General features: G+C 39.7%; 2 protein-coding genes across 2 annotated transcripts; both read left to right on the plus strand.

Annotated features, from left to right (window-relative positions):
* The first annotated feature begins 1,525 nt into the window (after positions 1-1,525).
* Positions 1,526-15,543, plus strand: cip2a (cellular inhibitor of PP2A). The gene is made up of 22 exons (XM_084746848.1): positions 1,526-1,673; positions 2,583-2,685; positions 3,165-3,312; positions 3,871-3,983; positions 4,886-4,980; positions 5,085-5,181; positions 6,071-6,193; positions 6,295-6,440; positions 6,546-6,621; positions 6,933-7,166; positions 8,203-8,365; positions 8,908-9,055; positions 9,318-9,417; positions 9,603-9,721; positions 10,359-10,515; positions 11,457-11,528; positions 12,064-12,174; positions 12,378-12,574; positions 13,300-13,362; positions 13,502-13,584; positions 14,281-14,420; positions 15,191-15,543. Exons 1-22 carry the CDS (start codon positions 1,618-1,620, stop codon positions 15,335-15,337), a joined length of 2,691 nt encoding a protein of 896 aa, XP_084602974.1. The 5' UTR covers positions 1,526-1,617; the 3' UTR covers positions 15,338-15,543.
* Positions 15,544-16,609: 1,066 nt separating this feature from the next.
* chrnd (cholinergic receptor, nicotinic, delta (muscle)) lies at positions 16,610-26,037 on the plus strand. The gene is made up of 12 exons (XM_084746847.1): positions 16,610-16,766; positions 18,669-18,814; positions 19,784-19,828; positions 19,922-20,031; positions 20,817-20,972; positions 21,545-21,660; positions 21,900-22,100; positions 22,372-22,483; positions 23,077-23,191; positions 23,365-23,575; positions 24,193-24,311; positions 25,293-26,037. Exons 1-12 carry the CDS (start codon positions 16,709-16,711, stop codon positions 25,473-25,475), a joined length of 1,572 nt encoding a protein of 523 aa, XP_084602973.1. The 5' UTR covers positions 16,610-16,708; the 3' UTR covers positions 25,476-26,037.
* Positions 26,038-27,263: the final 1,226 nt, after the last annotated feature.

Genomic DNA, 27,263 nt, shown 5'->3' on the forward strand with positions numbered 1-27,263 from the left:
CCGTCTGATAAAGATAAAATACCAAATAAAAGTAATAATTGAATGCAACACAGAAATGACAAAAACATGTTTTGGGGTATCTGTATCTCCATTATGTAGTTTGCCTTCCAGAGAAAAAAACACAAGTTTGTTTTTCAGCTTGTAAAACTAAACCACTGACCGGAGCGTTGAATCAGCGCAGTGTCACAACAAGGCAAGGCTGGAGGGTGAGCAGGCAGGCAGGCTGCGATCCTGAGGGAGAAAAACGATTAGATTCAAGCAAGAACACAAGAGCACAGGGTAAATATTAATCCAAAATTCAAGGGCCTGAAGCATCATACTACCACTATACTGAAACAATGATGTACCCAGGACTGGAGAGAAGTGCAGGCATGACAAAAAACACCTTAAATGAGTTGAAAATTAATAAATAAAAAAGTAACATTTCACCAATAAAACTAACAAACAAATTTAAATCTTAAATTCAGACTTATCTTAGTTGATTTACTAATGTTAATTGGAAATATAAATCATACTGATGATAAAAGAAAAAGCAAAAAATGTCTTTGTTTTACTAAATTCAATAAAATTAACTTATGTAAATGTTTTTTATTTAATTTAATTTAATTTTATTTTTCTACTACAGCAGGGTGAACCCTTGACTCTTCCAAGATTTGTACACATTGTTTCTTCATTTAGCACTTTGTACAATATTATTATATTTTATAATGTGAAAATGCTGTGGTTATCATGATTGATTTGGGTTAAAATGATTACCCTTTTTCTTTTATTCTCTGAAATGCGGCATTATGTAGGATTTAAAACATATGGACTAAATATGAATGTGCACAGTACTAACTAAATAATGAATTATTAAAATAAAAAATATAAAATGATTAAGTTAAATATACTTGAATATGCTGAATGTAATTTAATATACTGTGCATAGTAGTACAACATTGAACATGTGGTTTAAAAAGTTCTATTTAAAACTAAATAATAAAAAGTATATATATATTTATGCATTTAAGAAGTTGAAAATTGTTTTAAATATAAGTTTCTATTATGCTGGTTGAGTACAGATCAATTATCTCATATTTCTTGATAAAAAGGCATATTTAAAATATATTTCTATATTTGATTAATGGAAAGATGTTTTAATTATAGGTTTCCATCAGCTGAGGACAGATTTGTATCTTGTGCTTCTTGCAGTCATCCAGTGTTATTTGGTGTTATTTGTTTTATTAAGCTGACAAAGTCACGCTCCCTCCATCGGACGTACATCCGAGCTCCGCGTGCAGCTGCGAGGGTTTATTTCCTGAAAATGCTTGCTCTTGCTCCGCCCCTTCAGATTACGTGTGGCCTTGCTCAAAACATACAGCAGGGTGGTGATGCGGCGGTATCATCATTGAATTGATTAAAAAAGCGTGTTAAACTTTTATCTGCTGTTTGATTTAAAGCTCAAATCAACATAGTAAGATATTCCATTCGTTATTATTCTAAACGAATCAGAATAGACTTGATCGATGTAAATTTAACATAACCTGTCTCCCCTGTGTGGAACATGGTATGTTCCAGTCCAGTTTGAAGCTCGGAGCGGGAGGAAGTAGCTGATGTGTCTGTGGCCGGTTTTTGTTTATGTTTCTCAAAGAGACAAAAAGCACCAGAGGTAGTCTGAAGAGAAAATATATCATGTAAGTGTTTCAAACAAATGAGCAGCGGTTAAGGATTTAAAGTCCCTTTTTAAATTAGTTTAACATTGCAGTCGTCATGAACCTGAGATAGAGCTTCTTAGCTAACTAGTGTTAGCAAGCTACAGGCTAAAGACGGACGTTGTAAAACGTTACTTAACTTTTCTTTGAAAGCATAACTTTGCGAGCTGATATGATGTCTCACTTAAGGCTGGGCAATTTATCGATAATATATTGATAGTGTGATATGAGATTAGATATCGTCTTAGATTTTGTCATATGTGATGTCTCCTCGTTATAAAGGCTGCATTACAGTAAATTTCTTTCTTAAATGTAAATATCTTTTGGTTTCTTTGTTCCTCTCTAACAATTAACTGAATATCTTTAGGTTGTGAGTAGAACAAGACATTTGAGGACGTCATCTTAGTTTTTTGGAAACCTCTTTTTCACTCAACACATTTTTCACCATTTTCTGACATAAAACAATTATTAATTGATTAATAGAGAAGAGAATCGACTATGAAAATAATTGTTAGTTGCAGTCCTAGTGTCATATATTGTAAACACAGCCTAAAAATACTGAGATATTATTTATAAGCCACACCGTCCAGCCCTAATTGTATCCACATTACTGATAATTATTTATTAAATATCTCATTGTGTTAATATTTTGTGAAAGCGTCAATGGTCACCCCTCCATTGTTGCTGCAGTATCAATTATGATGTTTTTTATCAAATCATATTGCCCAGCCCTTTTGTATCTTATTCTATACGATCATGTATTTGCACTATCAGATTATGGTATGTTGTTTTAGACAAAATGTGTAGATTGCAAAAGAGCCTGAAAATATGAAGATATGATTTATAATCCATATTGCTCAGTCCTGGTCTCACTATGGTTTTGTTCTACAGGATGGACATGACTACATGTTTGAAGTCTCTGCTGCTGGCTGTCCAACACTACAGAGACGGCAGGACAGCACAGAACGCAACACAGCTACAAAAACAAGTGGAGGTGAGCTCTGCTGTCTGCTTCACTGGGGCCTGTTTCAGAAAGCAGGTTTAACAAACTCTGAGCCTAATCCTGATCTCGAGTTGACTAAACCTGAGTTGAGAAACTCCAGAAGCACTGATCAGATTTAGTCAAATGAACTCTGAGGCTGGGTTGCACCAGTGAGTTAAAAATCATGGATACATTTAAATTATGTTACACCATTCTTTTAAACTAATTTAAAATTAAGATATATCTTTAAGCTCTAGTTCACTTGAGTATGAGATGTGGTGATGAACTCAGTCCCCCAGAATCTGCTGACTCTACGCTTGTTTCTTATTAATGCGATCGAACCAAAATTAAATTCTATTTTTGCCCTGTGATCACAAACCAAAATATTGATACTGATATTGTATCTTTGCGTTGGAAGTTGGTTGTAATGTTCCATACTGTTCCTTCGCAGTCTCAGGAGTATATCTACATTATGCATGCTGTGTTTGCAGGAGGTTTCGGGTCTGAAATGTGACCAGCTGCTGTCGTCAGGCCAGGTTTTGCCCAGTGAGTGTGTGAATGGGCTGGTGGAGTTAGCCGGAAACCCAAATACAAGCCCGGCCCTGACAAGCTCCATCATCTCTCTGCTCGCACAACTAGGTAAAGTCCACCCCTGTACATACTGAATACATATACAGTATCGCCCCCTCAGGTTTTCATGTTGACATCATGTAGAAACAGGAGCTAGGGTCAACTTTTTATCTTGGCAGTTTGCTAACTTGTTGCCCTGTTAACTTTTGGGAAATCTTCTTGACACAGACTGGTGACTGATGGGTTTCACATGACCACAAATTGCATCTTACACAGCCAGCAAGACGATCCTTGCTGTTCTCCTAGGTTTAAGAATGATCTAATCAGCTAGTGCTTAAAAACCGGGGGGTATTTCTGTGATGTGTATGTCAGATATACAGTCTCAGTGAGTCAGAAGATGTAGAGGTGTGATTCTTGTTACAGAGCTCTTCTCCTTTTATAGTGACCCTTGATAAAGATTGCTGCTGTGAACACAGACACAGACAGACAGTGTGAAAACAGAAAGCAACACTGTCAGGATTTGATTGCTGGTCTGTGATTGTGTGAGATTCCTGAGACAGAAACTGAACTTTCAGCTCTTTCTGAAACAGTCATTGTTTTTCCCCACCTCCATACTCTCTCCTTCAGCGTGTGATGATAACAGTCGTGAGATTCTCCACAGCAGCTACAGCCTCACAAGCACCCTGTCCTCTGTCATCCATCGCCACAGCGCCACACCAGGAGAACCCCTGGTACTGCAGGTACATTCATCACTTCAGTTGTTTTCCCCTGCGTACTCTTCTGTACTAATGCTTTGAGCAGCGTGTGAGTTATAGACATGGGTGCCGTCTGTCAGGGACATTTGATTTTATGCCAGAGATGGAGGTGTAACACAGTCTTGAGGCAAAGCTGGAAAAACTGCAACCAAAAGCTTTGCTTTTTAACTCTTAATGATCACTGACTTTATTTAGGCCGACTGTACCTGACATTGTGGCACGCACAGTGTGAGCCCTCTGCAGCAGCAGACAGAATATGGAATCTGTTTCAGCTTAGTAGAATGACTTTAAAAACACTAAATGACACATTTCGTTTGCTTATAGTAAACAAATATCAGGTTCACGTCCCATGATGCTGTTCAGTCAAACAGTGACAGACCACAGGCAAAAGACTTGACATTTCATCCTCACAGCTGCTGCACAGTTTATATTATGGTCATCTTAATGTTAATTAGTGTTTTAAATCCCTCAGTAATTGTTGGTTCCACTAGACAGCTGAAGCAGTGAGGTTTGGAACCAACATTTCTCCTTGTTACTATAAGGTTGCCTGAAATATGACCAGTGTGTTTTGATAGAAGCCAAAATTATACCTTCAAAATAAGTGCATTTCTTGTTGTACATCGTGAGAGTGTGCTTCTGTTTCCAGGCTGGAAAATGTCTCATTTGCGGGAAAAATATTAGTATCTACTCCTCACCACATATCACCATCTATTATCACATAGACCAACATGTTTTGTCCCTTCAATATTTAACCCAACTCAGGGCTCACAATGATAGATGATGTCTCTACAAATCCCTAGGTACACTTGATCTTCTGAATCCGAATAGTTTTCTGTTCTGTAAAATTCAGCGAATGATTATTAACGTTGTCTCGTTTTGTCGTTCAGTGTTTGCAGGTGCTGCAGAAACTGACTTACAACACTCGCATCTTCCAGTCCACAAACTACATACGTGAGCTCATCACTTTCCTCATGACCAATATGTAAGAACCACATCTCATGTCTCACATCTTCTAGTACGATACGCTGAACTGCTGCATATAGGTGACGTTCAGCTAACCACATTACCTCTGGTCACGTCTCACAGCCAGTCTCACAGTGACGACCTCCTCATGCCGTGCCTCGGCCTCATGGCCAACCTGTGTCACGACAACCACTCCGTGCAGAGCCACATCAAGTCTCTGGTGAGTCTGGTGATCACAGTCGATTGTTTGCTGAGTGTGAGAACCTGCATGAACATCTTAATTTTCAGTAGCATTTTATTTCAGCAGAATCGCAGGTTTGCAGCGCGTATCTGCCGCTGTGTAGAGCAGACGCAATTATTTCATTAACTGATCGACAGTTTGGCTGCAACTAACAATTATTTTCATAGTCAATTAACTGGTTGATTATTTTCCTGATTAATTGATTAGTAGTTGTTTGTTTTAAAATATTAGAAAAATGGTGTAAGAAGTCGATCAGTGGTTCCCAAAGCCCAAGGTGGCGTTACAAATGTCTTGTTTTACTCTCAACCCCAAAGATATTCAGTTTAATCAGTAAAGAAACCAAAAAATATTCACATGTAAGAAGCTGGAATTTGAGAATTCTGAGTTTTTTTCTTAGAAATTTATGCAAACTGATTAATTAATGATCACATTAATTGTCGATTAACAGTCCATTAATAATCAGTTAATCGTTGCAGCTCTCATTTGCAAAAAATTAACTGGGGAGAATTTTAATAATCAATTAAAGAAAATAAGATTTCCTTTTCTTTTGTGATAGTAAAATGAATGATTCTAGGTTTGGTTTGTTGATTGGACAAAACAAGACATCTAAAATGTCATTTACGAAAATGTGGCTGACCGATCAAGAAATAAATGCTAACAGTCAGAATCCTCTTCTTAAAATAGAGCTATTAGCTGTTAGTGTCCATGAGAGAACAGGTCTAGAACAAGGACATGTTGACAGAGTTTTTCGTGGTTGCCTGATTATATTTAGCCCAACCTGTTGAGTTGAGTTTTGGTTTAAGTGCCTCGTCTTGGTTCCTGCATGTAATGTCTGTGTATGTATGTGTGTGTGTGTGTGTTCTTGCAGGACAATGTGAAGCCGTTCTACCGTACTCTGATCACCTTCCTGGCTCACAACAGTCTGACTGTGGTGGTCTTCACGTTGTCTATACTGGCCAGTCTCACTCTGAATGAGAAGGTTGGAGAAAAGGTGGGTGAGAAACACTTTCTACTGGGTTCTGCTCACATTTAAGACCAGGGGCTCATTTCACTCATTTGTCTTCTCTGTTTATGTTTGTGTTTCTCCTTCAGCTCTTTGATGCAAAGAACATCCACCAGACTTTCCAGCTCGTGTTCAACATCATCGTGAACGGCGATGGTACTCTGACGAGGAAGTACTCTGTTGACCTTTTGGTTGACCTGTTGAAGAACCCAAAGATCGCAGATTGCCTCACGAGGTACACCCACACGAACACATGCGCACACGCACGTTTTGTCACATAGAGCGCTGGACCTCAGTGTTTGCTTCAGTGACCGTACATTAACCATTTTTCCATTTCAAGGTATCCACACTTGTCAGCATGTGTGTCTCAAGTTTTGGGACTGCTGCACTCAAAAGACCCAGACTCTGCAGCAAAGGTGAGGCAAGAGAAACTAAAGATTTGCACATCACTGTATATCTTTATTTAACTTTCCAACCGCACACATAGTCACTGAAACAGGTGTCAAAAATATGTCAGTCGTGGTTAATAATAAAAACGTTATGTGGAGCATCAAATTACGTCTCTAATGTGAAACTCTGCCACCGACAGCGTCAGGAAATAAGGTGAGAGCATGAGATTTGAGATGAGAGAGGGAGGCATTTTATTTTGTGTGGCGTATGAAATGCTCTAAATAAATAACAAGATAATCAAAATAAAAAATGTTGAAACTGAAATGTCTGTTTGCAGGTGTTGGAGCTTCTCCGGGCCATGTGCAGTGTCCCAGGGCTGCGTTCGCTGCTGTGCGAGGTGATTTTCAAACCAGCCAAACTCAGAGCTGCAGGCCGCAGGCAGGGGGCGGGACCGGACCGCGGACGCAAAGCTGAGTGTGGGATCGCCCTGGTGCAGTGGCTGAGCTCGCCCGTGGACGGCGCCGAGTCCTGCTCGCTCCAGGCCCTGCAGCTGTTGGATGAGCTGCTGGAGGTACGGCGGACACTGACAGACAGTCAGCTGGTGTGGAACAGCAGCACGGTGTAGTGGTTAGACTAAGACCAGGTCTGTCTGTGAGTCCAGTTTGGTCGGTTTTCAGTTGATGTCTGAATCACTGTCAGTTAAAATAGTGTCTCAGCCGTGATGCTCAGAGGTGATGATGTACAACCAGCTTGCATTTTGACAGCAAATTTTTATTCAGGCCTAGTTTTAGTCCTAGTCTTTTGACTAAAATGCCTTTTAGTTGTAGTCATCTGAGTTCATGGTTTCCTGCAGCAGGTCTGTGCAGCTCTGAAGCGACACACTGAAGTTTTGGAGGTCAAATAGTCTTTTTATTTTTTTGTCTTTATTAGGTAGAGGACAGGAAATAAGGGGAGATTTTGCACAGCGTGTGAAATGTTCTAAATAAAATAATCCAAATAAAAAACACTGTTGAAATTGATAGGTTTATAAAATTTATCTGTTTTATAAAATAAATGACTGTCAGTTTAAATGTGAACATATGGTACACAACACAAAAAGGCTTTATATATTTATATGCATTTTATGTTCAGGCTGGTAAAGAAAAAAAATTGGCAGTAAGAAATTTTCATCTACCAGACCAGTATGGCTGTAGAATCAGTTGAAATTTTTATTGAAATTGCAATGTTGTTTTCTGCAGGAGGTGCAATATTTGTTAAAGGCAAAATGTGCGTCAAAAAACTTTGTTGATGAATGTGATGAGGCAGAGATGTCCTGTCCTACAAATCAGATTCTACAGACTTAACAAAACATCTTTGTTTGGTACAGATTCCTGCAAAAAAAAAAACTCACAACAACACCATAGTCTGATTTTAACATCAACAGCATCAGTCAAAAAAATCGCAGTTAGATATTTTTTCAAAATCGTTCAGCCGGAATAGAGAATTTGAAGCTCCTACAATGAACTTTAATATTTTGTTATCAGTAAAAAAAAAATAGCATAAAAAATTAAATTATGTAGGTCTTCTACTTTTCTTTTTCACGTTTCTGTGTGTCTCTTTCCGTCCAGGAGGCGTTGGGAGCGGAGAGCGTGTCTGACTGCGTGCTGAGCTTCGTGGAAATGTTGCTCCCAGTCCTGTTAGAGCTGCTGAAGGGCCTCGATCCTTCACAGGGAGACGCTCATCTGAGAAAACACTGCCGCCGCGTCACACATGTCACCAGTCTGCTGCTCAATATCCCTCAGCTCAGTGGTTCCCATCCTTTTTCTTTAAGGGAACCCCGTTTCTATAATTGAGTACACTGTCACTCACTAAGTGACATATTTTATGAATATTTTATATTAATTGAATACATAACAATAACAGCACAAAACATCTGATAAACTGTACAGTTCACCCAACTGGTGCCACAATAACTGCAGGAAGAATTTGTGTAAAATAAATGATTTAAATGAATTTTGAATTTACTTTAATAGGCTTCTTTTTTTCTCTCTGAAGCTCGACTGTTGTTCTGTTCTGTTGTTCTTTAGTTTCTAATACAGGACGAGGCTGTTTAGTTTCTTTTTTGTTCTCTTCACGTCATTGAGTGAAATACTGAGATACAGGCCCACTGCATTTTTAAAAATGTTTTCTGAGACCCTTTAAAATCAAGAAGGCGACCCCTGGTGGGGGTCAGGAGCCCCAGGTTGGGAACCAGAGCCTCAGCTGACTGTATCGATCTGCGGTTTGTGTGTATTTGTGTGTTTCTGTTTGTTCTGAAGCCTTAACTCCTCCACCCCTGTGCGCTGAGGACTCCACCAGATCGTTGGTGTCCGTTCAGGTGAACGCTCAGCTTTGCCTCTCGCAGGTTGAATCCCTCCTCTCCTGTTGTCATAGCAACAGCGCCCTCACCTGCCTCCCTCCTGGCTCTGACAATGATCTGAGGTGAGTGAATGTCGTAGTTCAGGGGCCGTGTTCGTAAACATCCTGAGAACATGCTGATTTAGTTTGTTTTATTTTATTTTTGTCACGATCTGTCGTTTTTTTTAACTCACTATTATGTTTTGTATTATACTGTATTTTGTTATTTATAAAATGGAAAACAGGAAAAGGCTTCTTTTAAAGTGCGGCTTACGATTTATTCACCCGAGATGTTGAAAACTGTCTTTATAATCACGACAGTTAAAGTTGTGTGTTTGTGTCTCAGTCAGGTGTTTGCAGAAGCTCTGCTGAGGACTTTGGAGTTAATGAGCAAACTGAAGCAACAGGTGAAGGACATGGAGACCAGCTTCTACAGGATGTTACAGGTACTGCAACTGGTCATGATGCTGACCACAGCCCCCAACACACACACACACACACACACACACACACACACACACACACACACACACACACACACACACACACACACTCTGTGTCATCACCTGTCTCATCTTTTTCTTTCTGTTCTGTTCGGTGGTTTTCTCTGTCTCCTGTCTCGATCTTTCAGGACCAGAGGATCGTGACCCCCCTCTCTCTGGCCCTGACGTCCCACCACAAAGAGCGTGTGCAGGTTGGACTCTCCCTGTTGTTTGAAGCCACACCCCTCCCAGACTTCCCCTCACTGGTGTGAGTCACTCGCTGTAAACAGCACATTTATAAAAGGTCACCGAATGCAGTCACATTTATTAGTTTGTCAGCTTCATGTTGTAAACAAATCAGAATTTATTGGCCAACACAGGAAGAACTGAATTAAAGTTTCTCTCCTTTATTGAACTAAGATGATATCAATTGCTTTTTTTTTTAACTCCTAGTAAAACACACTTCATTCAGACTCAAAAAACTAAATAAAACTCACCGAAAGCTTCTTGGTTAGTCTTGAATTTCAGGACGACTTGTCTGCACATGTTGATATAAGTTTGTTGTGTTTTGACTGATGTTTGTTGCTCCATGTGGTTTATAAGGGGTCTTGTTTTCCATCAAATGTGAAATTTTTCCACGTGTCCGTTCCTCTTTTTCTCCCAAACACTGATGTTTCTGCACAGCTTATGAGACGTGCAGTAAGTGTCTGCTAGTTAACTTCCCAGGTAGATCAGTACTTTCCAGTTGTGTGCATTAAACGTCCAAACCGTACAAAGAGATTCATTTTCTTCCCAACAATTAATAGAAAAAAAAAAAGTTTATAAAATAAATTATGTGAATGTAACTTGTGGACAAACTAGTTGTCAGTTTCCTGCTCTGAATTAATGAAATCGTTTTTCTCAAGTCTGGGAGAAAGTATGGCCGCCAACAACGCCTATCGCCAGAGGGAGGGCGAGCTGTCCGTCAAACGTGTTGCAGTGCAGGAAGTCCCGCCTCCCAGCATACTGGAGTCCTCCAGTGGTGTCCACAGTCTGGTTGAGAAGATACAGAACGGCTTTGAGGTACAGTTTGTACGTGTGTGCGAGTTTTGAGAGCAGAAATGATTGAAGAAATTGATTTAAGGATTTAACTTCTCATCATATAACCATGAAGAAATTATATTCAAAAACAAATCAAAGAATCTTGTAAATACTCATATAATCAAATACTAATGCTGCTTTAACAGTAACTTTAAATTAGGGCTGAATTAATTGGAAAATTATAGAAATTACATTATGGTCTACATCAATTTTTAAATAGCAGAATGCGCAATATTTGTTAAAGGTGAAATATGTGTCAAAATGTCATTTTAAATGAAATATTGTGGTGCTGCAGAGGCGTCCTGGACAACAAATCATTCTCTAGACTTCAGAAAACATCTTTGTTTAGTTCAGATCCCTGAGAAAAATGACACACCATAATCGTTTTAATGTGTTTTTCAATGAAAATGAGAATAATGATGTAAAGATTATCCTTTCCTCTAATATCAGAAATCATATCGCAATTCTAATATCAGTCAAAATCAATTAGATATTTCTTCAGAATGGTTCATACTCAAGTAGATGGCCAGACTGCAAATTCTGTGGTCAATATTCAGGCTGAAATGAGTGTGCATATTTTGAAGTGTGTTCAGCCACCCACACACCTGCTCACAGCTTTTATTTTGAAATGTGTAGCAGACCAAATTTTTTATTTTATTTTATTATTTTTTTTTGCAGTTTTATGTAGATATGGATCCGTTCACAGCTGCAAGAAGACAAGACTTAAGTTAGGAAAGACCAATTTGCAAAACATTTAACTTGGCAGTATCATTTTTTCCAATTAATGCACGATTTCATGTTCTTTATTGTACCAAACGGCAGGCTAAAAGTTTTAAAATTAACTTACTGCCTTCAGCTGGTAACACTGTCTGAGTGTGAGCTGCATTTTTCACTGCTGTTTTTTTTTGTTTGTTTGTTTGTAGCTGCAGGAACACAAAGACTCTCATGTGTCTGAGATCATCGACGTTTATGAACAGAAGCTCTCTGCATTTGCGGTGAGAACGTTTGTCTCAGTAAATTCTCTTTTCTTCTGATGAATACTGCGAGATGTTCGCTCGGCTGGACGGATATTTGAACTTATTTTACTTGGAAAATGTAGCTGTTTTTGAAACAGTGACAGTTGTGATTAAATGACAGATGACTTTGCTGCTTAGTTTGCACTAATTCCTGCCTTTGAAGATTATTATCATTTAATTGTTTGACTCTGCTGTAATACTTGAGGCAGTTGTTGTATTTAATTGTATTAAATTTAGAATTTATGTGATGCTGTAAGTGTGTTATTGTATTTTACTGTTTCTTCTCTTTTTTCTTTTTCTGTCCTTGTTTTTATACATATAATAAAATAGTTATTACTAAGAAATAACTTTCCAGATAAATAAATTTTGTACAGTATTAGCAAATATTCAAACCAGTAGAGTATTTGTAGAGTTTTACCTCTTTGACTTTTTGTTAAAGCAGCTTCATTAATTGAGATCTGTTCTTGGTTGTCTCAGTTTTTTGAACCCTATGATCTCTTTGTGTCCCCGTCAGTCGAAGGAGAGTCGACTGCAGGACTTGTTGGAGGCGAAGGCTCTTGCTCTCTCTCAGGCCGACCGTCTCATCGCTCAGTATCGTCTCCAACGAGCTCAAGCTGAGGCCGAGGTAACGTTCACACACAGCGGCTACAGGAACACTGAACACCAGGGTACTGCTGTCCGACCTCACCACTCTGTTAGTTAATACATCAGACAGCGCTGGTTAGCCTTAAGTTAGTCTCACCATCTCCAGCCTAGAGTTTCTGTTTGCTGATATTTATTTTCAGCTCTGTATTTTCTGTGTGTGTGTTCTGTGTGTTCTGTGTGCAGGCCTGTAAGCTGGGCTCTCTGCTGAAGGAGGCGGAGCGTCGCCGCGAGGAGCTGCAGGGGGAGCTGAGCAACCAGGAGGTGGAGGTGAAGCGCTCCAAGGCCGACACAGAAGAGCTCCTGCAGCACAACGCCAGGCTGCAGCAGGAATCAGAGGAACACCAGGCGCTGAAGGGAGCCTACAACGCCCTGCTGGACAGGTCAGAGACAGACAGACAGACAGGCAGGACGGATAAAAGAAACACACAACAGATTCATAATAAATTCAGTTTATCTGTCAGTCTTCAAAAAAATAGAGCCTTAGAATGTAGTTGATCAATGAACGCTCATTTATGCTAATCATTAGATCCACATATGGATATAGACGGGGCCTTATGTCTGTACGATGCTTTCATTTTGTCTGTATTTGTATACGTTTTCTGAAAGTTTATAAATTCGGATGAAATGGAGCCAACTGGTATCTGTAGGGATTAATGTAGCCAATAGAGGTCTGAGAACAAAAAATGATTCTCTTAAGTATCGTAATTCTGTGTTTTTTTAAGATTCTTGAATCAATTTTATAATGTAATTCCTTCTGTTAGCTCGATGCTAACATATAATAGGAATTGTCATTAATGTGCTAATGGCAATTAGCATCTCAATCGCTGTAATATCTTAAAAAACATTCATTTTACTCAACATGTGTAACATAAAAAGGCATGGTCTTTAGGCTGCAGTGGGAACATGCGGAAGGAACCTTTTAGTTCCTTGAAAAGTAGTTACTGGGACTAAAAGTTCTGGGTACTTTGGGTGGAAACGCAGCTCAGTCAACCTTTGTATTGTGCTTCAGGCCATGTGAGAACAAACTACGGGCAGGTTTACTGGGCTGTACAGTCTTTTTTAATTATATTTTTTTAGGTGTATAACAGATCAATGTCCTGTGCAGGTTCAACAAACAGAATGAAACTCTGAGGAAGACCCAGGAGGCAATGCAGCTGCAGCACGAGAAGTAATCATACACACACACACACACACACAGACACACGACTTGACTGCAGAGATAAATAACATTACTTCTTTTTACATAAACACAACTGGAAGCACGACAGTCAGCGCCTCTCTGAATTCTGCCTGTCTGTCTTCCTCAGGATGTCTGCAGTGTTGGAGGAGAGACAGGAGGAGATCAGATCCCTCCAATCGGATCTCCAGCAGAAGAACAGTGACATCACAGGTTTGGCTGCATCACTCAGATTGTACAGCCTGCATGTGCACAGCTGTATTAAAGGGACAGTTCAGATTATTTGAGGTGTGGTTGTATGAGGTATTTACCACAGTCAGTGTGTTACCTACAGTAGATGGAGGTCGACACTGCAGGAGTTCCGGTGTAGGAAGCTAAGCCATTTACTGCTGCTGTCAGTTTTAGAGTGCACTATATTTAGAATATTTTCAGCACTTTACCGTGCTGTCTGACAGACTTTTCTGTGTAAGCCAAGTATCACTCTCTACAAACCAGCCAAACTCCACAGGCGAAATCAATCATTTTATTTCACAGAACACAGCAGCTGCTGGCCTACCGCTGCCTCAATCTGTTAGTTTGTTTATGATATTGTGTGACTTTGGTGTTATAAAAGGTTAGTTCAGATTCTACAAAGTCACACAATAACACAGACAAACTAACAGATTGAAGCAGCAGTAGACCAACACCTGCTGTGTTCAGAGAGATGAAATTACTGATTTTGCCTATGGAGTTTGGTTGGTTTGGAGAGCATGACAGTTGGCTGCTATAATTGGGATTTCCTGTTGGGAAAATAGAATCCCTTTAAACAAAATACACAGTGCACAAGACCACGCATGTTAAAATCCCGGGTTCCTGCAGGTATTTGAACTCTAACCTGTTTCAATAAATGCTTCGCCTTGTTCCTGTCAGGTCTGCGTGGCGAGCTGCGAGCCGAGGAGGAGAAGGTGAAGGAAAAGGATTATGAGATTAAAGATCTGGAGGAGACGGTGGATGTGTTGAGGAAGGAACTTCACAAGACGGAGCAGGCCAGGAAGGACGTCAGCATCAAGGTAATGAAGAGGAGATGAGGGAAAGAAAAATGTAATTTGCAACTAGTAACTAAAGCTGTCAGGCAGGTGTAATATTTGCTTCTTACATGTAGTGGAGTAGAAGGCTTGTTCACTTCCTCTCGCTGCCTGCCTCTGGGGAAACCCCACCGCCGTCGTAAGTGTTGTTCCATTCGTGTGACGTGAACTTTCCATCTTGATGAACATACACAAGACTCTTCATGCGTGTCCAGAAAAAAATGAGATTCATGGTGGCATCCCTCCCATCTCAGCTGCTGTGACACAAAGAAGAGCCGAGCAAAGATGAGAGGAAGCAGATCAAACACGTCTCCACATCTGCTGACGAGGGACGCTGGACTGACTGCGAATGAACGTGGTGTTGCAACGAGCAACAGAAACCAGTGAAAGCAACGTGTGTCTCTGATCTCGAGGGCGCTGGAAGGATGATGATGATGATGATGATGATGATGATCCACAGTGAGCCGCCAAGACGACTGTTTTACTGACAGTAAACAACGAGGACGAGATAAAAACAAGATGTGTTACTCTAAGAGAGCAAAAATAAAACATTGGTGAATCACAGAAATCAAATCATCAGTATGAGCAAAAATAAGAAGAAATTAGTTTGGATATCGCTTCAAACATTCGGCCCGGTGTTTGGTCAGGTGTTCACTGCATCAGGTGTAAATCTTCAGACAGATCATATCTATGCAGGACATAGACGTTATAAAGATGTAGAGAACTGAAGCTCTGAGCGTTTTTCTGTTTTCCAGGCGTCGTCTCTGGAGCTGCAGAAGAGTCAGCTGGAGACGAAGCTGAAGCAGAAGGAGGACGAGCTGAATAAACACTCTGCGATGATCTCGATGATCCAGAACCTCACGAGCGGCAAGATGAAGTGCGACGTCAACCTGTCGCTCTGAGACACGATGCAGGAAACAGAAATAATACGTGAATAAACTTTATGGACTATCTATGATTTTTAAACTTATCGAAGCCTTTTATTCTTAATGAATCACACTTAATGAACTAAACTTTTATTTTTAAAGTCTTTGTCATGATGAAATGTTTGTATGTGTCTGTGTTTTTGTTGTCTGGTAAATAAAGATGTGTAGTGAATGCAGATAAATTGTGTGTGTGCGTCTTCGATAGGAGTCAGAGCTGATATAAAACTTAACGTTAACTGGAGCCAAAATATTTATGCTCCAAAACTTTTGATACCTTTAAAAGCCACGGCAAAAAGAAAAAGTCTTTGGCAAACAAAATAGGATAATTTTTTTCTTTGTTTATAATTAAACTGTTTTTGCTCTGCCTCAGAACTTCAGGCTGGATAATAAATTCTGAACTGAGCTGAGAATTTAGATCATTGTGTATAATTAAGGGAGATCATATTATTTTAAACGTGTGAAATTGAAAAATAATCAGTACTTTTGATAACTTTACCCAAAACAGTTTCGATTTAATCCCATTCTAAATAATTTTAACCAAACAAAATCTGAGAAAAACATTTTTACCTGTTAACCATTTAATTAGACTTCTTGTGAGCAAATGATTTGCAAGCAGATTAATTTTATACGTCCTGAAACATATCAGGAGAGGATCTTTAAATCCAAACGGGAACTTTACTCTGTAATTTAAATCTGTAATTTGACTCTTCAGTCTGTTATTGTTTTACAGCCGCAATTAGTTTTTAGATTCTCTTCTTCCTGTAAGCACAAACAATATTTTTAATGACAGGATGTCTATCATGTCTTCGGTTTTTCAAAAATTGTGAATCACCTCAAACTTTTAACCTGATGCGTCCTGTAGTACGAGAGATTAGCTGTGGACAAACTCCAGTGACCCGCTGGTCAGTTGAACGTTCATCCTCCAGCCTCTGACACTGAATTCTTATCTTTTTTTTTCTTTTAAAGTCAAATTTAAAGAAGGGAAATCTACATATACATTAAATATTCAGTGTGTTTTTTGAAGTTTGTAATGTCTTTGTGGTTAAATGTCTTCTCTATGACTAAAAAAAGGTTGTAAAATGTAATTAGAGATGTTTTTGAATCATATTTCCTCGTGTAAATCAGAAGTTGATGTGTTTGTTATGATGTTATTCCTGTATGTGACCCTCTTCTCTCTCTCTCTCTCTCTGTTTCCCGTACAGAGTGGAGATGATGGCAGCTGGCCTCTGTGTGTTTTCTATTTTCTCTCCTCTGTTTCTGCAGCTGCTGCCTGTCAGTCAGTCAGTTGGCAGAAGGTCGGCGGGTAAAAGGACGCCGGACGTCTCAGCAGCAGTCAGTCAGTCGGCCATGAAGCTTCAGCGTGCAGCTCTGGGTGCCGTGTTCCTGCTCGCTCTGCTCTCATCTGGTGAGTGACTGTTTTAACATGTGACCCACAGATTTAACTTGTGTTGTAAACCTGCTGTTATACAAAGTTTGGTTGAATGAAAAGTTGACTGACGTGTTCTTGGAGGCCCAAACTCATTATTTTTGTTTGGTGTCAGTTGTAAATATCTCTGTTTATTTAAATTTTATGCTAAAACACAAAAGACTTTCTTTGCTTTTCTCTTGAATTATTTGCTTACATCTTTAACTCGTCTTTAACATCATGAAACATGGGACACTGCAGTTTTGTCAGTGAACTTAATGAAATTTTGGAATTATTATTTTACAGCTGGAGTCAGTTAATCTAGTAGTTGACTGACAGACAACGATGATTAACAATTTTGATAACTGATTAAACGTTATTTCTTTGAAGCTGAATGCCAAATATTCACTGGTTTCTGCTTCTTGAATGTAAATATTTAATGCTTTTCTTTGTCTTTTATACCAATTGGACAAAACAAGAGTTTTTACTGTTTTATTACATTTTATTTACACAAGTTCATTGTGAAAACATTCATCTGATTAATTAAAGATGAAAATAGTCATCAGTTGCAGAGATAAATGAATAGTTAGATCTCAAAAATAAAATCAATGAAAAATTATAAAATTAGAAGATAAAGTCTAAACAACAAGACTGGGTTGAACCAACAAAGATTAATTTAATATAATAAGATTAGTTCTTTGTGTGAAGTTTAATCAATATGGAGATGTTTACTTACCCGACTTTAAATAAAAAACAAAAATAAAATGTATGTGCTGTTGGGACTTAAAAAACGTGACATTGTTTGCTAGCTAGCTAAAAGATATGTTAGCCTAGTTAGCATACTCATGATGGCTCGCAGAGAAACTAATTTCTCATCTTTCCTTTGAGAAAAACCTGTCGGTCAAATTAAGTTTGGAGTAAAATGTTCAGATAGTATAAGATTAAAAATGGACGACATCACAAATATAAATAATAGACTGTCTGTGCTCAGTTCATCTCAGAAAGAGAGCCACTTTAAAAGTTAAACCCCGAGGGAAAGTTTAAAGATAATACTGGATCAAAGTTTTGGTGCAACAGAAATAAATTTAATCTATGTTTAGACTAAAAATTAAACGGATGGTAATTTTCCTTCCTTAGTTTGGTGCAGTATAATCTTAAGTCAAACCATGATTTTATCAGGTTTATAAATGAATCCTTGTTGGTGGAGCCCAGCCGTGACGTTTTGACTGTAGGTGAGAATAAAAAACAAACATGGCCGCGTGGTAAACTTCCAGTGTTTGGAGGGGAAATGTCTGCCAGTTCCTCACACTGTGGCAGCGGAGGAGTTACAGCAGCAGCGGTCGTATCCTGAACCACACAGCAGCTGCCATGATACTCTGAAATATGACCGGCATGGAAGTATTCACACACTCTCAGGGTCAGTTTGATGTCCCGTGTGTGTGTGTGTGTGTGTGTGTGTGTGTGTGTGTGTGTGTGTGTGAGTGCAGTGGAATGCAGTGGAACACTGCGTTAGTTTTGTTTAAAGGAGCAATGTGTAAGAATTTTAGTTTAAAACATTCGAACATGAACTGAAATCATCAACAGAATGTGAGGAAATAACAGTTTTCTCGTTATGTCAAAGATGTATCAGAATATAATGAATCATAACCACTGCCTTCCAGCTGGAAGTGATGCAAGTGAACTTGAGATTATTTGTTGCTTTTTTTGAACAACAAAACAAAACAAAAAAACAAAACTTGTCCTGGCTTTATTTTTGAGACGTTTTGGGATCTTAAACCTACAAATGTGTGCTGTTGGTCTGATGTTGATGGGTTTTGTGGATTCATGACTCAGTTGAAGGAAAAATGCATACGTTTCGTTTGTTTGTGTGTGTGTGTGTGTGTGTGTGTGTGTGTGTGTCAGTGTGCTGGGGCAGGAACGAGGAGGAGCGTCTGATCCACCACCTGATAAAAGAACGAGAATACAACAAAGAACTGCGTCCCGTTGAGAAGCAGCAGGATGCCGTCGACGTTTTCCTCGCACTCACGCTTTCCAACCTCATCTCTCTGGTATAGACTGTGTGTGTGTGTGGTGGTTTGCCAGGAAAATGATCCTTCAAAGTTTAGCAAAAACTAGAAATAATATATTCTTTATTAGACAGTATTAGACCCTTTATTAGTGGGTGATTTGGGACCCTACAACAGAACTGTACTGTAAACTAAAGTGTGTTATTTCCCAGGGTTCAATCTGCAGCATCTCTGTTCTGAATTTGAAAGAATAGTCGCAGTATAATTTATATCAGTTACTCGACTCTCACCAGCACAGTTATCAAGACTCACAAGGAGACGCTGCTTTTAAAACAGAACAGCTGGCAGATTTTATTACACAATCTCTCCACCACACATTTACAGAAATGTTTACTTTTATAAATGAAAATACGCCAAAATAAAGCAGAGCTCTTTTGTTTGGAAAAATAGAAAAAATGAATAAATTGTCTTTTGTCTTTGGAAAAGAAAGAGTCAGTCTACCTGGGTAGTCAAGATAAAAACTCCTAAGTGATCCTTATCTGAGGTCCAGAATCTGAAATCCTGATGCAAATCAGCTCAGTCGGTCTCGGCTTTCCAGACCAGACCCACTTTATGCAACTCCAGAACTGCTCAGGGACCCCAGTATGCAGAAATCTTCAAATATACAATTTTTGAAACAGGTGAAAATAATGTTGCATGCAAAAAACTGCATGATTTTTGCCCCAAACTGCATGGGATTATCATGAAGAGGGCATATCTGTGCAGGGGAGACTCTGAGGAACCCACAGAACCAGTTTTCATTCAGATATCTTGAAGTGAGACATCAAAGGACCCCTTTAAAAATGGCCATGTTAGTTTTCCCCTCACCAGAATTTAGCCAACTCCCCCACAAGATGACATAGTTTATACTAACGGATCCATCTAGTTTCATGTGATAATGGTATCTTCATAAAAATGAATCCAAACTGCCAATGGAATCCAATATCTGTGTTATTTGTTCTTCGTTTGTAGAAAGAAGTAGATGAGACGCTGCTGACAAATGTTTGGATAGAACATGTGAGTAAATGACTGTCACTTACTCTTTAACTTCACATTGAAGGCAACATTTTCCTCCACAGTGCTTTAACTGTCTGTGTGTGTGTGTGATAGACGTGGACAGACTACCGGCTGACGTGGAACGTGACAGAGTTTGACGGCATCCAGACTCTCCGCCTGCCGGCCAACATGGTGTGGCTGCCGGAGATCGTGTTGGAAAACAAGTGAGACTCAGTTTCTTAATTATTTACATGAGCAGAGACGGAAAACCAGAAAACCAACCTGCAGCAAACTCAGCGTCCTCCTGTCACACAGCTCTTATACCATTACTTTTATTATTTATTATTGATTTATAGTCTGTAGCCTGTCATAGTTTTTATTCTCATGGCATGATCATGACGTCAGAGCAGGTGCCGTTTTGAAACAAACAAACCAAAGAACAAACAAAGAAACCAAATCTTTTTGGAGCTTAAACTCAGTCAAAACAGCACAAAATTATAAAGTAAAAGTGCCCAGAGGATTGATAACTGTCAATAACAATGACAATATCTTTGCTATGATTGGTGGAATTTACAGGAAGCTACGATGATTGGTCAAATTTGCAAAAAAAGTTGTGGTGATTGGAGAAAATCGCAGGGTCGTGCAGGATTCACAGGACTCACAACATCGCAGCTTCCTGGAGGGACTGATCTTCACAGAGCTTGCAGAAATTTAGGAAGGTCCATTTAAAAACTGTTCTGGAGCTTTTGATCATATCGTAGTTTATCGTGGAATTGTAGATGTTCAAATTTCCATGTTTTTTCTGAGCACTGTAAGACGTTACCCTCTGTGAGCTCCATCAGCTGGTGGAAATCATGTGACATGACTGAAAGCTCCAGAGCAGCTGAATTTTACCTTGAGTTGAGTTTGTGTTGTCAGTAGAGTTTATTTAGTCCGATCTCTCCTGTGATGCCGCCGTGACGACCTCTGTGTTGTTAATCCTGCCTGCTTTCTCTCTTCTCTCCGTCAGTAACGACGCCCAGTTCCAGGTCGCCTACTACAGTAACGTACTGGTGGAATCTTATGGTCTCTGCTACTGGTTACCTCCCGCCATCTTCCGCTCCTCCTGCTCCATCAACGTCAACTACTTCCCCTTCGACTGGCAGAACTGCACGCTCAAATTCACGTAAGGAGCCTGTGATACATTTATTTATTTATCTATTAATTTATTTATGTATTTACACTAATAAACTGAAAAAGTATGCAACCAGCAGAAAGTGTTTTTGTGAAGTATAGTCTTGGGTCCAGCCAGTGCTCAGTTTTTGGGAGCTGATGCCAGCAACGATAATAGTGTGTAAAAAAAATCCTTTCCAGAATGGTGAGTTATGAGATTAGCTGATGACCCATCATGTGATCTCAGGATGATAATGAAGATACTAACTGTGAGAAAAATATGGATCTAGATGTTCGTTGTTTGATCAAGGAGGTGCAGAAGTCCTCAAAAAGAAAGCTGAACCTCCAAACACTGAATCAAGAGCTCACATCATGATAATAACAAGGAGGCGTAAACAAAAACTTTTTACCCAAGAAATCACAAATAATCACATGATTGTTTAGACCAGCTGCAGATGTTCCTGCAGCTGTGGCTCATGTGTGAATAAATGCTTATTTTGTCATGCAAACATGCCATTTTGTTGTTGGAATGCTTTACTTTATGTTTTCTTCTGTATAAACTCCATTTCCCATGTTGCTTTGCAGCTCGCTGACCTACAACGCCAAAGAGATCAGGATGCTTTTGAAGGAAGATGAGAACGAAACGGAAAACAGCAAATGGACGGTGGAGTGGATCGTCATCGACCCTGCCAGCTTTACGGGTAATCATCTCACACACACACACACACACACACACACACACACGTGTGAATGTGCCACACATTCAACTTCTGCTGCTTGAATTCAGGGAGTAATGATTAGAAAGTGATGTCATTTTTTCTTTTCATATTTATCAGAAACTCTCATTGGGTTAATATTTTGTGAAAGCCATGTGCAATTCATGTCTCCTGACACTGTCTGTCTCTCGTCATCGTTGGTGTTCCTCGCTGCTTCTGGACAGAGAACGGCGAGTGGGAGATCGTCCACCGGCCGGCCAAGAGAAACACCTACAAGCACATTCCCATGGAGAGCAACAAGCACCAGGACATCACCTTCTACCTGGTCATCAGACGCAAACCTCTCTTCTACATCGTCAACATCATCATCCCCTGTGTGCTCATCTCCTTCCTGGCCTCGCTCGTCTACTACCTGCCCGCTGACAGTCAGTGCACGCTCACCTCCTCAATATTTTCTCACTTACCCTCTAATTGTCGGTGTCGGCCCACGCAGAATTCAGATTATTTAAAGTGGAGTTGTATGAGGTTCTTGTCAACAGTCAGGATATTCGCTACAGCTGATGTTAGTCTTAAAAAGATCTGTATCAGTTCAAGTGTTCGCTACGTCTTCAAGCTTATTTATAGAGCCGCTATCTGACATGACTCAGTAGACCTGGTTGTGTGTGTGTGTGTGTGTGTGTGTGTGTGTGTGTGCAGGTGGTGAGAAGATGACCTTGTCCATCTCAGTCTTGTTGGCTCAGTCTGTCTTCCTGCTGCTGATCTCTCAAAGGCTCCCAGAGACGTCCATGTCTGTTCCTCTTATTGTTAAGTATGTAACACACACACACACACACACACACACACACACACACACACACACACACGCACGCACACGCAGACTGTGACAGCTTGACTTTTGTTCCTTTTTAAGTTATAATTTTTTTTCAAGTTTAACACAAACTGCATAAAGGATGCAAAAAAATGTTAAAAAAATATTACACCCGAACGTTTGACCATGATTTATTCTCTTCTTTTAAAGGGATAGTTCACCCAAAAATGAAAATTCAGTCATTGTCTACTCACCCTCGATTGAAGGTCACGTTTATTTTATTAGTCCACAAAACACTGCTGGAGTTTCACAGGATCACCAGTTTTCTAACAGGAAAAACAAGAGAATAAAAAGATAAAATGCCTCCATTCTGCTCATCTGGTGTAATCCAAGTCTCCTAAACCCCAAACATGCCAAGATGACTAAAAAAAGTTATTTCCAGCGTATTTTTAGCCTGAATCTTGTTGTTTAGCTTGGAGTCACGTTCACATGCGCGTGCACACGGTCTGAACAAAGACACTCGGATCTCAGGAAAGCTGCACATTTTCTGTGACAGCTGCAAAATATTGAACAAAATGTGTTGTGTGTCTCAGATATTTGATGTTCATCATGGTGTTGGTGACGGTGGTGGTGTTGAACTGTGTGGTCGTCCTCAACCTGCACTTCAGGACACCGAGTACGCACATCATGTCTGATTGGACCAAGAGGGTAACACACACACACACACACACACACACACACACACACACACACACACACACACACACACACACACACACACACACACTCACTCATCATAACACAGTCTGTCTGGTTTGTGGCCTGTAGTGCTGCACATTATGACTTTTAACAGGCTGCTGTTATCTGTCCTCCGTGTCCAGTTCTTCCTCGAGCGGCTGCCCCGCCTCCTGCACATGTCCCGCCCTGCAGAGGCGGAGCCACAGTGGGATGGAGCGTTGCCACGGCGATCCAGCTCGGTGGGCTACATCGCCTCGGCAGAGGAGTACTACAGCGTCAAGTCCCGCAGCGAGCTGATGTTCGAGAAACAGTCTGAGAGACACGGACTGACGACACGAACAACACACGCAGCGAGTACGTCCAGAAACCTGCAGGAACAAGCAGGAAACAACACTGATGTTGATGTTGATGATAAGTTGATATCATGAGCTCCTCCCATCGTTCCCTAGAACTGAGGAGGTTTGCAGTCGGACTCAGACAGCAGAAATTATCCTGTGCAGCTTCTCACAACCCTGATAATACTGTGACATAAGAGGTCAAAACCCACAAAATCATATTATTTAAACTATTTTCACAATCAGTGCATCCCTGAATGGGACCGTATCACAACTTCATTAGTCTCACCGCCTACTGATCATCTGGGAATTTCTAAAAGCAAGGTAACTGCTTCAACGGCAGCGAGTACAGCCACGCCCCCTCTGGTCGACCACCATGGGACCTAACTTCAGAAGAAATATAAACTCGATGGTTTCAGACAAAACTAAACTAAACTATGACAAACAGCGACTTTCTTGACTTATTAAATTACCTTTTGGACTGATTCGGCATTGGAAGTTTTCCACCTGTTTTTAACAAACGAAGATTGAGACTGAACAAGATTGTTCTCAGTCACTATTGAGCGACGCGTTCAGATGTTTGTGAGTCTATGAATTCATGAACCCACTGTGTGTGTGTGTGTGTGTTTTGTGTAGTTGTGAAGCCACAGGATGACGGAGGTGTGACGGATCAGCTGTACGCAGAGATGAAGCCAGCTGTGGACGGAGCGAACTACATCATCAAACACATGCACAACAAGAACGACTACAACGAGGTGAGATTCTGAGTTCTGATTGGGCAACATCAAGTGAAACACTGAAACTAACCAGCAGTGGGTTTGATTTTTAGACTGTTATGAACCGCTGGAAGATCACCAGGCTTTTTATGACCACAGTTTGATAAATTAAGAAACTCAGCATACACATTTATAGTATATCACGACATTGACTCAGGTGGCAGAAGTAAACACATTTTTTACTCAAGTGGAAGTACAGATATGTCTTTTTTGTCTCTTATGTCATTTTTGTCTCGTTCCACCGGTGTGTGATATTTGCTGATGAATAGACCAAGGAATTATCTCCTCTATTAGTTACTGCTCCGTCCATTTAGGCTGAAATCAGTCTGGATGTTGGAAAGGCGGCATGCAATGCTGCAAAATAAAAATGATCGATAATTCCTCTCAAATACAACAAAACTGAAGTAACAAACCTGTTTTGAAAATGTAAGGAGTAAAAAAAAGTTCAGATATTTGTTTTAAAGTGTAGGGATAAAAGTAAGAAGTTGCCAGAAAAACAAATACTCGAGTAAAGTACAGATACCTGAAAATTCTACTGACAGTACAGTAACTAAGTATTTGTATTTAGTTACTTCCCACCTCTGGACGTAGTTGACCAAGCACCTGAAGAAGTGTTACAAGCCTAACGAAAATTATGAGACAATGTTTGTATCACTGATGTTAATAAAGGTAACGTCCGTCCCCCTGACTCCTCGTCCTCATCATCAAACGAGTCCAGTGACTCCGATTCGTCCAGGGAGAACTTTGTGACCTTCTGACTATGGAGTTTGTATAAATATTGGTAATTTAATAATAATAATAGTTTTGTAAAATGAAATTAATCTCATTCACCCATTTCAAATAAAACCATTAAAATTCTTTATTTCTGTGGATTTAACATCACTGCGTTGTGTTTAGTCGTCCACATACTTTTGGCCATGTGTGTAAATCAAACCTGAACCCTCGCCGCTCTCCTCACAGGAGAAAGATAACTGGAGTGGGATCGCTCGTACGGTGGACCGGCTGTGTCTCTTCCTGGTTACCCCGGTGATGACCTTCGGCACCATCATCATCTTCCTGATGGGAATCTGTAACCACCCCCCACATCTGCCCTTCAACGGAGACCCACACGACTACAGAGAGGACAACCCACGCCTGCTGTGACACACACACACACACACACACACACACACACACACACACACACACACACACACACACACACACACACACACACACAGTCATGTTTCTCAGTAGTGTGTTGCGTCTTCACTGTGTTTGTTTGACAACTTTTTCGGGCACACAGCTGTGTGTGTTTTTTCTTAAATTTGAAGTGAATAATTAAACCAGTATCTTACTATTTAAATGTTATTTGTGTGGTTTGAATAAACATTTACATTTTTCTGTCTGCTGTTTGGTTTAGGGTGAAATTATCCAGTTCTACAGACTCAGACTCAGTTTTAAATATTGTTTCTACACGTTTTAAGACTCAGATACTAAACAGAAGAGAGTTTTGATCTCAGAAGCTCAAGACAAACTTGATCTCAGTGGATCCAGGATGCATTTTAAGACACGAAAGAGTGTTTTTCAGCTGGTTTTAATTTAGGAAAATACATCTTATTAATACCTGAAAATAACTTCTTTTTTTTTTAAACAAATTATAATTCAAATGTCCAATGTTAGAAATGTTTATGAGATGTAAAGGAATAAAATTGAAAATAAGTTGTTTCTTGACACATTTTTCTTTCTCACTGCTACTCAGGCACATTTTAATGAGAAACAATAAGACGTAAAAGTTTGAAGGAACTTTTACCTGTAATCAAGTGTGTAAAGGGACAGTTCACCCCAAATCAAACACAAAAACTGATGGATTAACAGGCCAGAGCAAAAATATGTTTGTTTTTTTTTTTTTTGGATGAATTGTTCCTTTAAACAAGGGTCTGGGAGCATGAAGACTCGTGTGTGCAAATGAAAGTGACATCCTGTGTGCAGATGTTATCAGGTTTCAAACTGCTGAGGATTTGGCCGCGTGCCTCGTCTGACTGGTCTGAGCAGATGATCATCAGCAGGACGGAGGATCAGATTCCAACGTGTTTCTTTAACTGCGACTTTTTAAATGAGCTGTTTTACTTCACTGACTTCAGTCACATTTTAGAAAAACAGCTAACAGCAAACATTTCAGATCTTCACCAATACAGCCGTGATATCGGAGATTTAAAATGATCTGATAACTTTTACATGCAGCAGGAAGCTTTTCTGTCCAGATCCCTTTAATTTCATAACAAAAGATTTGTGCCAAAGTTAGCAGGGAGCCAAAATATTGTACGGTAAATTCATAAACATGTTAGTCAGCTGTTTTATTGGCTCCCTGGGAAGCAACAGTAGCAGTGGATTATTCTGGTGAAATAACCCTAACCCTAACCCTGGAATGGAAAAAAAACATTACATACAGTCTTGTAAAAACAAATCAATATTATCAATATCATAAAGTTGAAATCTAGAATAACATTTCTTTTCAACAGATTGCAGTCCACACATCAAAATCACAAAATGTAAAATTTTATTCTGAAATATAACGATGCAGAAAGACACTTAATCCAGTTAACATTTGTTTATAGAAAACACGGATCATGGATGTGGATCAGGAGCATTTTTATTTAAAGTGAGACTGTGGCTGCATCCACACTGCATGAAAAACTGCCACAAATCAGGTCAATCTGATTTTTTCAAATCCGATTTGGGACACTCTCTTTTTTGTGAATGTAGCCTGAATTACCTTTAAAAGACAAACACAACAAGATAAATTCCGAACAATGAAATACACAGTTGTCTACAGTTGTCTTTGTTCAGCACAGTTAGTCTCTCTTTAATACCTACATGGCCTTTCGTTTGTGGTCGCTTCTGTTCTCCATTTCACAGCATTTTCTTTAAAGAAAAAACACAAAACAAGTT

Source organism: Lutjanus erythropterus, chromosome 21 (genome assembly GCF_056507025.1).
Source record: "Lutjanus erythropterus isolate fLutEry1 chromosome 21, fLutEry1.hap2, whole genome shotgun sequence".
Classification (NCBI taxonomy): domain Eukaryota; kingdom Metazoa; phylum Chordata; class Actinopteri; order Lutjaniformes; family Lutjanidae; genus Lutjanus; species Lutjanus erythropterus.

Excerpts from the sequence above, each read along its gene's own strand:
- cip2a (XM_084746848.1), top strand. The coding sequence starts at position 1,618 with ATGTTTCTCAAAGAGACAAAAAGCACCAGAGGTAGTCTGAAGAGAAAA. Across the intron at positions 1,674-2,582 it reads CTGAAGAGAAAATATATCAT|GATGGACATGACTACATGTT; the intron begins GTAAGTGTTTCA and ends TTTGTTCTACAG. Across the intron at positions 8,366-8,907 it reads TGTCACCAGTCTGCTGCTCA|CCCTGTGCGCTGAGGACTCC; the intron begins ATATCCCTCAGC and ends TAACTCCTCCAC.
- chrnd (XM_084746847.1), top strand. The coding sequence starts at position 16,709 with ATGAAGCTTCAGCGTGCAGCTCTGGGTGCCGTGTTCCTGCTCGCTCTG. Across the intron at positions 21,661-21,899 it reads CGACCCTGCCAGCTTTACGG|AGAACGGCGAGTGGGAGATC; the intron begins GTAATCATCTCA and ends GCTTCTGGACAG. Across the intron at positions 24,312-25,292 it reads ACAAGAACGACTACAACGAG|GAGAAAGATAACTGGAGTGG; the intron begins GTGAGATTCTGA and ends CTCTCCTCACAG.